The sequence below is a fragment of the Lepisosteus oculatus genome, chromosome 1 (genome assembly GCF_040954835.1).
Source record: "Lepisosteus oculatus isolate fLepOcu1 chromosome 1, fLepOcu1.hap2, whole genome shotgun sequence".
Taxonomy (NCBI): Eukaryota; Metazoa; Chordata; class Actinopteri; order Semionotiformes; family Lepisosteidae; genus Lepisosteus; species Lepisosteus oculatus.
In genome coordinates, this window is record NC_090696.1 from 26,763,752 (window position 1) to 26,776,393 (window position 12,642).

At 33.2% G+C, this 12,642-nt stretch overlaps 1 protein-coding gene and 1 long non-coding RNA gene across 8 annotated transcripts in view; one reads left to right on the plus strand and one right to left on the minus strand.

Annotated features, from left to right (window-relative positions):
- The window catches only part of LOC107077063 (uncharacterized), a 70,896-nt gene extending 67,915 nt beyond the window's left edge, over window positions 1-2,981 (minus strand). Inside the window, exon 1 of the long non-coding RNA XR_001478198.2 lies at window positions 2,775-2,981. This is a non-coding gene — a long non-coding RNA (uncharacterized lncRNA). The remainder of the gene's footprint in view (window positions 1-2,774) is intronic.
- The window catches only part of ttc29 (tetratricopeptide repeat domain 29), a 94,324-nt gene that overhangs the window by 42,544 nt on the left and 39,138 nt on the right, over window positions 1-12,642 (plus strand). For all 7 annotated transcript variants that reach the window (XM_015344504.2, XM_069188641.1, XM_015344505.2 and 4 more), the window contains one exon: window positions 12,521-12,612. In XM_015344504.2, coding sequence (XP_015199990.2) covers window positions 12,521-12,612 — 92 coding nt within the window. The remainder of the gene's footprint in view (window positions 1-12,520; window positions 12,613-12,642) is intronic.

Here is a 12,642-nt window from a genome sequence, read left to right on the forward strand (position 1 = left end):
TTTTAATTTTATTATTAAACACAAACTTCTCTTAAAGGTTTTATGATATTTTTTTTCACAGGAGTGGAGTCGTGTGCTCACTAGAGAATAGTGAAGCATAATCAAGTATCAAATTCATATATATATTATTGTATTTCCGGAGGGCAAGTGTTTTTTGGAATAAAATATAGGAAGCAGTTAGCAGCCATAAACATTTCAATGAGGCTGACATAAATCACTTAGAGATAATACAAGTTCCATGACACTGTTTCTAGTGTATTTTCAGTAAATATTGTTCTTTTGAATGCCATGGTGCAATTTAGTTATATAGTACTACTATAAACAAATAATTATTCATTACCATGTTTGGAAGTGGTAGTTTGAGGTCCATAAATTCAATTAAGGCTGACATTAGTCAAGTCCCAATGAAGTAATTCTCTGACATACAATAGAGAGCGGCAAGTGCCCCCATTTTAAGAATTATTGCCTAAGATTTACATTTACATTGTCATTTTAATGGTCCCTTCAACTGAGCAGAGCTCAGATGCATACAGGGCCGCAATCACAGCCTTCCCTCCCTTAGGACTTCCGTTTGTCATTACACATAGCTTGCAAACTCTTTGCCATTAGAAGTCTCTGTGCCTGGTGGTAATGTGCAGTTTATCTGCTGCCTCAGAGAATGCTAAAGAGGTCCTGACACACGGTGGGGACTCCTGGGGTCTGGGCTCAGGGGTCTCAGTGGTTGTTTGCCTGTTTTCCATCAGAGTTTTCATCTCCTTTATCCTTTTGTGCTGCAGCCCACCTCGGGCAGTCTCCTTAGAGGGGATCTAAAAGGAGCAGCTGCTGTTAAAGAGTGCCATTTCCTCCTGCTGTCACCACGCTGGCATTCCCCATTAATATGCATATGAACTTGTTTCTCTTAGTTCTGAACTCTAATGACAAAGCGGGAAAGCATATGCTTGAAATATTTATGATCTTATCCAGTAATTAAGAGGTAGAGAAAAAAGGGAGAATGATGCTTGGATTATTCACCATGCTGGCCTAGGAAATGCTATAAATAGTCTATTCTTGCTATCTGTCATCAGAAAAATATTATGTGTCTTTTTATCCTTAAAGAATTTTAATTGCCCTTTACATTATTTTATTCCTTATCTTTCAAAATGAGGCATATTATGCTGTGTCAGCCTAAAGAGAAAGGAATTATTCACTTGCTTTAGTTATCTGTCTCATGCAAACAAACTCACTATACTTTGACTATAATGGTAATCAGACATGAGAATAATTTACTGAGAGCGCAAGTAATGTTGTCTTATGTACACTACCCTACTCCCTCCCTACTCTCCTACTCTTTTTTTAGCATGACCAAATTGCTTAAATACCAATGTACAGTACATGTAAAAAGGTTTTTTATGTCTTTGTTGTAAATACAGATTTAAGTCACAGTTTAGCTGAAATGATTCTTTGCCATTATAGGTGTACAGTATATGGAATAGCTTAAACAACTCATAAGAATACTTTTTAGTTCTGTTTATCCTTGATACTTATGTTTAATGCTTTCCAACCTTTTATTTTCAAATCAGTGTTACATGAATACCCAAGAATCAATAATTACTACAGTAGCTATAGGCATAAAAAGGATCCTTTATAGATACAGACTAAAAATATGTATTTAGCAGTGCCATGTATCTTTGATGTTAAAAAGCCCTCTCATAAAAATCTATTTTAATCTTCCTGAGTTACTGTCCCAGACAGTATTAAGGATACCTTTAGATAGTTTAATGGAACAGCTAATAATAATGATAATGCTCATCAGCCAAAAAAAGGAATATGTTTATTTAACTGTACAGTACATTTAATAACATCAAAAAATAATTTTACTATTACCTTTCAGTGTTTAATGGTTTAGGTACCAAAGATGCAAGGTGTCTGGACATATATGTCATTTTTTACAATTTTGTAACATGATATACAGAATAACAATGTTTTCAGATTTTTTTCTGAATTTAATCTTCTGAACTTTCCGAATTTAGTTTAAATCCACAATTTTGTTATTTGGTTAGGTAAAATCTACAGATCAAAACCAGAGTGCAAAAATGTCAGCTTTATTCCTTTGCTCTTGTGCCTGTACATGTATATATTTACAGAAAGTGCCAAAAGTAAATTGTTTTTTTTATTTTAATTACAAGTAAATACTCAAGTAATTTTACAAGTAATTTTCATATTCTTAAATTCTTATGGGATTACAATTTAACAGTATTAAATGTTAAATCTAAGAAATTATTGAATATACTGTAATTGTCAACAACAGACATCGAGGTCTATTTATTGGCAAAATTATAAAGCAATTAAAACACTGCTTGTTCAGCTCAATTTTATTGATGGTATTAAATCATTCTTTGTGTTCTGTTATTTTCTTTCCCACTGTAGTTTTTAATTTTATTAAGTCAAAGCATTCTTGCTTCTGATCTCTTATAAATACCTAGTTGTTCCTGGTTGTGCAGATTTCTCTTCATTTAAAATCTATTTAAATTTTCTAAGTGCAAACGGGAAGGCAAAAAGCTTTGATGTGGAAAAATAAATATAATAATAAAGTGTGTGGCATACCATTCATGGAATTCTCCTTCTAAGTACTTGAAGACACTGAGGCATGCTCATGCATACAGTATGAAATAAGGGTCTTAGGAGGATACTGAATCTTGACAACCAGGTATATTATAGTCGACACTGCCGTGAGATAAAAGTAAACCAGACAGCTGGCCCACAGTACTTCGAATAGTTCATGCATTTGCACTTACCAAAATGTGGAAGTCTTCGTTCTCCAGTTTCATGGCTCTTCTTCCCTTTTCATTCGTGCAGTAAAGGTCTCACTTTCCAGTAGGTATTGCCCTGTCTACTGACATGTTATTTTGGGCCCTGATGGCACACATTGCACCGAAGAAATCTCGAGCTTATTGGGCTGCGGTCTCATCGCTACTTCTATCCCCGCACTGCTTCCTGCTTGTCATTGCTCAGCACTCAGCGCCACACTGGCTTGTTTTGTCAATAACCATTTATTTGTTGCTGGAATAGCAGCAGCCATTACATCTGACCTCCCTGTTTCATCAATTATGGATAGATTATTGGATGTGAACATCTGCAAAAGCTTGCTGTTGGACTCACCTCCTGGCTGGGATTAGATAAAGTATTAAACTGTTGTTTATTGTCAGGCCAAAACTCTACTGGGAAGCCAGGGGGAATTCCTGAACCAGCAAACTCCCATCAGCAGGCACCTTAAATTGTTTAGTAGTGCCGCTGAGCCCCATAAGATGTTAGCCATTTATTATTTACACTTATTACTAGTTGTTATAACATACATGATAAAAGCTCCTGGCAGACACAATATTTAGTCATTGTTTGTCACATCCAACAATGCAGGAATAGAAGATAAAGCCTGTCGTTCTCACACGGCTGTTAAGGGTAACAGATGGAGCTCTAACACCTTGCCAAAAGCTACTTTCTACTGGGAAATTCTTCAGTTGGCAAGAAAAAATGTCACATATTATTTATAACTGACCATCAGTGAGCTTGGTCATTAATGTTGGAGGACTAGTACTGGAGTTGGAGGACCAGTAGTTGGAAAAAATTGTATTTTTATTTGTTTTTTGGGGTGGGGAAGTGGAAATACATGAAGAACCACTGCACTTGAAGCTGTATGTGAACCTAAAATATGTTTTATTCCAGAAACAGTACTATTTATTTTAGTAATAGTCAAACACAATAGTATATGACCCTAGACTGTGAGGTGTCAGCTCTGCTATTATGTTGGAGTGATTGTTTTGATTTTATTTTTGGTCATTGATCTGAATAAGTTGAACACTGTCATAATTTAGTGGTAAATAGTACTGCTAATTGCAAATAAAGTAGGATATCTAATAAATACTACCAATAATATTATTTTTTTTTACAGTTACTTATCGAAATGTTAAGGTGTGAAATTAAGTGAAAATGGGCCATTGTAATTATTTATTTTGCTGATCAATTTATATAACACAGCTTACATTTGTACTTATTTACATTGAAATAGTCTGCATGATACACCTTGCTCAGGGGCATAAAACAGTGCTTCTCCCAATATTCAGATCCACCATCTTTTGGTTATGAGTCCTTAATCACACCTGTTTTTTCACACTATGTTAACTATTCAGCCCCATCATTGAAACTGTAAATGAAATCTATCTAAAATGCCTCAATTGTAATGAGATTGGAAGTCCATATTAGCTTATTTTTGGTCACTCTTTTTTGTTTATTGTACAAGGCAGAGAAGTTTATAGCATAGGGATATGCAAATTACATTGAAAATATACAATATACATGTACTGTAGCTTATTGTACAATATGTACCATAAAACACATTAAATGTTAAATTTAAATAGGATAGTTTGAAATATTTTGCATTGTTTTAGATTTGAGATACAGTACATCTTTATGGTTAAATGTAGAAACTGATATACAATTTATCAAATGCTATTAAAATCTTTATAAAAACACATCTGATTTGTTTGAATTTTTCTAAAATCCATTAAACAGGTGGAATACTGTAACAGAATATATTAATTTAAGAAATTTTAAGTAGACTCTCAGAAAAAGAGGCAGTTACATTCCAAGAAAAAAGCAAAAGGAAAGAAGATGGAAATACAACACCAGCGATTGTTTTTCATTTTTAAAGCTGATATCCAGCTTTAGCATTTGGCTTGTTTAGTTCCATTAAATAACAACAAATATTAATTTTGAATTAATTTTTTTCTCACTATTACTTCTGCTCTTGTGGTATTCAATTCAAAGATGAGCATTTTGGAGTTCAGGAGTTTTTTTTATTTTAAGCAGTACTACACAGACATAAGCTTTTTTGGAGTTGACTTTGTTTTGGAGTCGTCAGACTGCTGGACTGGTGACTGGCTTTAGATACAGTGAGAAAGTTATTTTAAATTCTATTTATTTCTGTTTATTTATTTACACTTAATTTTATAGTATTCCAGTGTCATTTTTTAAATGTTTATCCTCTTTAATTTGCATTTCTCAAATTTCCTTGTGACCAAATCACCATATACAACTCTAAATTGAAAACCAGGTATTTTCCTTTGAAAATGAAACCAATATTCTGGTATTTAATAGGATAAAAGCTAAAGTATTTAACTACTGACAAACTGCTTTTTGCATTTCTTTAGATAATTACCACTTTTGTGTTCATAATTTTGTTCATTTTCAAAAGGCTTTGATATTGTAGGATGTAGATAGGGCAATGGATAAAAACTAGAGTACTGATAAGGAATGAATGCTGATATTAGGGAGAGATAAAGTTAGTGGATATACTGTAAACAAGTATCTGTTCTGGAAGTGTAGGTAAACAGATTGCAGATGACATTGAATTTAGACAGCTGTGGAATGTTATATGCAAGTAACAAAAGAATAAATATAAGATAGGAAGCACTCAGACTGAAGAAAATTCATAAGAACATAAGACAGGTCTGAAATAACAGCAAATAATTTGGCCTATATAGCATTCCAACCATTTCTTGAAAAAAACAGCTTCAACAACATGGCTGAGAAGCTTGTTCCATATGTCCACAAAACACTTAGCATGAACTGTCTCCTGTTTTCGGTTATAAATGCTTAGCAAACTAGTTTCCTCTTTCGTTTATTCTGAAGAGTGGCACTGGGTTAACATTGTCAGTGCTTTTCAGGATTTTGAATACTTTAATCAGGATCATTCATTCCTTGTGAATGAGTCTTAGGTATCTATGTAGATGTATCTTTTTCATCATCTGGAGAATCAAGAATGAATAAGGTAGACAAATCGAATGCTAATGTAATGATGTGCTCTTACTTGACTGAGAGCAGAAGTCCGAGACGGTGATGCAAACTCAGGTACAAGGCAGAGCGATCAGACAGTAGCCGGTTGTAGGAACAGGCTGAATGTGCAATCCTAGCCGTAGTCAGGGACAAACAGAAATTTGTAGCCAGCAGAGACAAGAAAGCACATAAGATAATCCAGGAACTTATCCAAAAGTGCAAGCACAGATCAAAAACACAGGAAAAGCCAAACAGAATGCAGGGGAAATCCAAAAGTGAAGTTGAAAACACAAGCAAGGTCCGAAGCTGGAAATAAATGACAAACACAGGGAAAAACAGATTCTCTAAAACAGAGCAAAGGTGAGTGGTGAAATCAGGTCTTAAATAAGAATAAGGTTAGCACTGGTTAAAAGAGTACAGAAGGTTTTTTGCCACTTCACATTGTCAAGGTAATTGATAGATTGGATCTTGAGTAGTAGTTACACTGATTGCTCAAGAGTGTCTTCCGGTAGTCTGTCACGAGCAGGTATAACAGCTAGGCTATATAGTTAATAGGACACTATTGGAAACTAAGAACATGAGGCAACTCTTTACCCAGAGCATATTAGGAGTCTGAATAGAGCTACTGTACCTAGCCATGTAGCGATACCTGAGTGTGTTTCAAGCAATGGCTGGCAGAACTAGCAACTAAACAAGCTAGAATGACCTCCTTTTATTTGTGGCCTTTCTAATATTCTTACAAAAAGCCTTTCTCTTAGATATTGTAGATGTATGGACTCATGGATGTATGTGGTGAATAAACAAGTAAGATGCTTTTTCAGTGATGGTGACAGTACAATGTTTTCTTCACCAAAAGCAAAAATGATTTAATATACTCGTATCAATTTGGTGTGCTAAACTAACAAATATTTTGCATGAATATATACCCTGCAACACGGTGTCAATATTATAATGGTAAAAGGAAATTAATGCCATTGTGCATTCATTTGATTTAATTTTCACAATCATGTGAGATTAATTTAATAATATTATGTTCACAATTAGAACACAGTTGGGTAATCTATACATAATAATCAACAAAGCACATATCTCAGAAAAATTAATCTATCATACCAATGCGCATGTTTCATTATTAAACAGATCTGATCAGAAGATAACCCTTTACAGATTTTCTGGTTTTAAGTTGCACTACATGAAGCAATACATTTTAAATGGTTCATAGTTTGATAGTTCTCTGCCAGAACATTTCCTCATTTCTCTTTTTGTACATTTAAATGCCCACATCATTCCACGTGCTGTATGTTTTCAAAGCTTTTATGTGTTATATTGAACTGATGAAAGAAGTGTTTAGCAGAAGACAAAAACAAAAGGCAGTGCAAATATGAAGCTTGTGAATCCCATGGAATTGTGTTCAGAGACGCATTTGTCAAACAAAGAGGATAAATTATGTCCTTCTTCAAAAGCACCTTCAATAATACATATGAAGTAATTCAAGATGTTAAAGTTGCTTGTGCTACCAGTGTTTTTTATTAACTTTTTATATTTTCTGCCTTAAACAAAATAACTTTTGCAATTAAATCTACAAGAGCAGATTCAGTGCCTTTAGATACAAAGTTTTAAAACAGACTTTAACCCTCTGAATCTGTTTCTGATAAAATGCATTATTATTTTTCCTCCGCAAACCACTCTAAAACCACATAGCACCCTATAAAATCCAGATAGTGTCTTCAGACATTTTTTCATTCTCATATGGAATACACCATTTCCGACAGGGGAATGCTTCATCCTGGTTCTGACCAGAGACAGAGAAGAACAGTGTCTAAAATCCCATGGGAAAAATACCACAATTCAGCAAATAGCAACCAAAGAACATGGATAAGAAGCATCTTGTGATAAGGAAGAATGAAATAAAGTGAGCATCTCACAGAATGCAATCACATTTTTTCTGTACCTGTTACCATGTAACTACTGTACAGTACTCTCAATGTGATTTTACAGTAATTTTGCAGTGTGATCCTGGTTAAGCTCTGTCCTTTACTTTTTTCCATGTTGCATTTTTGTCATTCATCCATAGCAGTGTGTTCTCACTCCTCTCAGTCGTTCTTTAAGCATTGTACAAGAGAAAATGGCATTGTCATAAAATATTGAACACATTAAATCAAATTAATAATATTGAAATGAAACAAAAACTGCAATAATCTCCATTTTTTTTCAGATTAACTATCAAAGAAATTTGCTATGACATGGTTCTTGATTGCTTATTTAATGTGTTGATGTTTATATAATTTTTTTTTGTTTTTGAGCCCAAAAAGAAACATTTTGTCCTTATATTCACACTTGCTATTGATTGAAAAAAATATAATTTATATTAAAAGTTATATAACAGACTAAGGCACACAGTCAGGGCTCTGTATATGTTATATTTGGGTCTCTACTATTAAAATTATTAACAGAAGTTTTCTATAGTAGGCACTGAATTGAAAACGTGGCAGCCTTCAGAAACATGCAACATTTAAGTGTTTCAAAAATTGATTGTGCACTAAAGCACAAATGCCACGTTCATTTCAAACTTCATAACTGAAATATGAACCATATCTTATATAAAATCTTCTTGTTACCAGATCCTACCTTGACAATTGGTAACCCAATTTGCTGAATTCTGAGAACTTTTCATTTCTTTGTCTTCCCTGAAAAACCATTTCATACCAAAGTAATGAGAAAGCTGATAAGAGTTTGTAAGTCAGGTCTAAATGCCCTGACATAAATCCCATAGTCCCAAACTATTGCAGTCCAATATAACTCACCCTCAAAGAAGAACCCATTGACCAACATAATTCAATTATGGTCTTTTTGTATAGTTCTTTCCTGAAAACAGATAAACTTCAGATTCATTCCTTATTAATATAGCAGCCATTTAAAAAGAATAATAATTTATTAATTTTAATGTTTTCCATACAAACTACAAAGATCAAATCTGATTTGGGTCTTACTAATGTTATTGTGCATTGTAAGAGTCTTTGTTTACTTTTAATTATATTTTTGCATAATAAAAGTAATTGTTTCTTAACACATTAACCTGTGGGTCATTATCAGGTCACAATGAAGAGGAATCACTGACCACATACTGTACATACTGTATTATCCATTGGTTCAAAAGTAATAATTAGTAATTCACTATGGACCTGACTACATTAGTTTCTGAGAGCCTAATGTATTCTTAGATTACAAAGTATCCAGCACTACAGCAATTAAAGTATTTCACAAGACCATTGAAACTTTTCATATAATTGTTTACAAAACCAGTTAATACAATATTTAAGCTGTTGATTGGTATATTAAAAATATTATCTTTGAAGATTTACTTTTTAGTGTCGTGTGGCATACTTTGGGCAATTTATGAAAATTATAAAGCATTTCTAACCTTTGATCTTCTACAGCATTCAGAAATTGAATCATTAGATTTGTTGCTATTTATGTACTTCTTACAATATGGTAGGATTCTACCATTGTTGTCATTAGAGTATTTTGCTCAACTGTTTAGTATATAATACTTTTATTGAGCCAAAGTTTAGATCTTTTTTAAAAGTTTAGAAATAGGTTTTATTTTCCAAAAAAGCAATAATCACTCAAATCTCTTCATTACTATTAAAATCTAAAGCATTACATCACAATTATAATATGTGAAAATAGTGACTCATTTCTCAGCTAAGCACTATTTTTTGCTAAAACATGGCATTCATCAGTGAGTTTTAAGCAATAGTAAATCATCTGTGTTAATGTCTTGGCATTGAATACTATGAAAAAGCTTTTTGCATACATCATGTGACTCAATTACTAAGTGCTTTATGGGAAAGTGTCTAGCAACCATTTACATTAGCAGTCTACCAGCACCTTGTGAGCTGGATCCGGTAACATCAGCAGAAGCATTAGTACAGGTTGGTCTGTAGCTCTTTATTGCACTGCTTGTCAGAAATCATTAGTTCATGATCTTTGATTAATGTTGCAAGTGATTGTATGAATAGTATTCAGAGAATGGATTGCAGTAAGATTCTCCTTTCTCAAAAAATGGATGGACAGCATTACATTGTTGAAAATAATGACTATTACCATTTTGTTCATAAAGGTGGTGAAGCTCTGTATATTTTTTAAAAGGGCATTCCATTTTTACATTGCCCTCCTACTTTGCTATCTAGTGTAGAAGAAAATTGCAGTCTAACTCATCTAACTGCAGTCTGGAATGCAGTATCATACATTATTAAATTACTTTGATAGTAGAAAAGGTAGAACTTTTTCACATCTTCACCTGCAAAAATAGCTTGTATTTCATTTTATATTTACAGTGATTGTAAATTCTAGGAAGATTATTGACTGAGATAATTTCATAGATATATACTGTTAAGGTGTACATTTGTGTATACCTTTTTTCTGAAACTCAGTTATTAATTTCCACTTAAATAAATTAATCTGCATTGACTTAGTCTCCAAAATTAAAAAGTCAAATTTATAAGTATTATTTTCAATCTTTCCTGTGCTTACAAGAAATGTATATTTATGGATATACATAATTAAAGGTGTGGTATATTTCAAGAATCGTAATTTCTGTATTTTCCAGTCTGTTTTCTTAATGTAAGCTTGAAGCAAAAGGTGGATAGTATTATTAAATGATGGGACAATGGAATTATACAAATTCTGTTGTTAAATCTCAAACACTACTACATATTAAATGACAGTTTTACATTTGTACAGGCTACAAAATAATTCTAATTCTAAAGCTATCCAGCGTACCTTAAAATAATAGTTCTTTTTATTTTCTTTGCATCAATTGCTGTGCCACTCTCAGTAGAGACAGACAGAGAGTGCTGACAGACATGAGTGCTATAGACTCATACTATATGCAAACTACATACTGTATAAACTCATACTATAAGACATCCATCCATTCATTTCTAACCACTTTATCCAATTCAGGGTCATGGGAGAGCTGGAGCCTATCCCAATAAGCAATGAGAACTGATAGGATACTCCCTTGACAGGATTCCACAGACACAAACATGCATGTACATGTTTGAGACAAAATTTGATAAGTGACAAAGGTGGTCTAAATATCTCTCTTATGCTTCAATGGCACAAATAATCAATAAAATAAAATGAGTCTTAGGCAAAAAAAACTCCTAAAAAGTAGGTAATATGATGGTTGATTGGTAGTTCTCATTGTTTCCTGCAGCTCCTAGAATAATTCTTATGTTTGTCTCATTGGCCTTCGTGCTCCCTGGCACAGTTTTTGTGAAAAACTATTTGTATTTAGACAGGGAACAAGACCATCACTGTACAAAATCAGCACACAACACAATCATGCTTTTCTGACAATTATTGCAGACACCTTATATTGTTACCTTATAAGTTGAGGAGTTAATAAAATAAAAAATACCAAGTGGGGTAAACATAACCTCAAATTGTAAATATATACCAAGAACATACCAGAGTAGCTGGTATAGTTAGAGAGATCTAGGTTCTTTGTTCTTCAGCAAAGCGTTAGTGAAAGAGTAATTAATTAGATGCAAACTGGGATAAATAAACATTAATTCACAATACCAGAAACTAAATCTAGACTAAGTAACACATAACAGAATATACAAATGAATCTATTTGCAAACAGAGCATCTCAGAGGCCTACGGCTTGAGCAACCAGAAAACCCCAGGCTGTTAACCCAGTACTCGGAAATCCTAAATAATGCCTAAGCAAGCCAACATGAGAGATAAACCTGCATCCTAAATAAAACAAGATACAACCCAGAGCTACAGTAAATCTCTCTTTCTTAAAATGTGGATGCTTCACATTCTCGTACTTTTGTATTATGAACTCTAATTCCAGATTAAATAAATGTATGCATACTGTAAATGTAGCAAAAACAATATTGTTTATGTTTTTCAATGGTAACCCAGATATTATTAATCACAATTTTATTATTGATCACATTTTATGTCTGCAAAATAGATAATATGGTGTGGAATCGAAGGTGTGTCTTGAAGAAATTGCCTGTAGTTAGTATCAGAAAGGTAATTACTTAAAGTCACAAGAGGAAAACCTTGAAGATCAAAACCTCTGCTTAGGATGGAAATATATTGACCTTACTTCTAAATTTAATATGTCTTGGGATTTTGTTTTACTTGCTACATCTTATCTGTTTCCAAAGTAATAAAAATGAATCAATTGACTATAAACTGGTAGCCACAAGTGCTGTTGCTGTATTCTGGTTGAGCCTACACGTGTTAAATTCTACATATTCTGAATTTGAAACATATTTTCATGATTCATTACTTTTTATGAAACAAACGTATATATCTTTTCATAGTAAATCTTTAAAAAAATAATCACAATGGTAAAATGACTTTACAAGCAGTAAAGAGTCTTACTTTTTACCTGAAATCTCCTGTAGCCATGTCTTTTTGAATGGTGTCTTAAATTGGTTCACTTCACATTATTGCAGGGCAGATCCCCTTTATTCTGTAGATTTCTGTAGAACGTAGGTTTTCAGATTACTCAGGATGGAGAGATGTACTCACCACAGACAGATGGTGTTTATAAGTAGCTGTCCCAGAAGTCAAATTTCAATGCTTATACTGTAATTAATTAATTGTTTAAGGTGACAACAAAGAACACTGTGCACTGTTTTGACTGACAGCTATTTTTCCTTTTATTTCTCTTCAATAGTATTTGAATATGTATATGGAACTCTCAAAGGCTCTGGGAGATAAAGATGGCCTAGGTAAAGCCTATAAAGCAATTGCCAATGCTCTAGAAAGGTAAGTGTTGATAACATCTCTTTTTTTGAC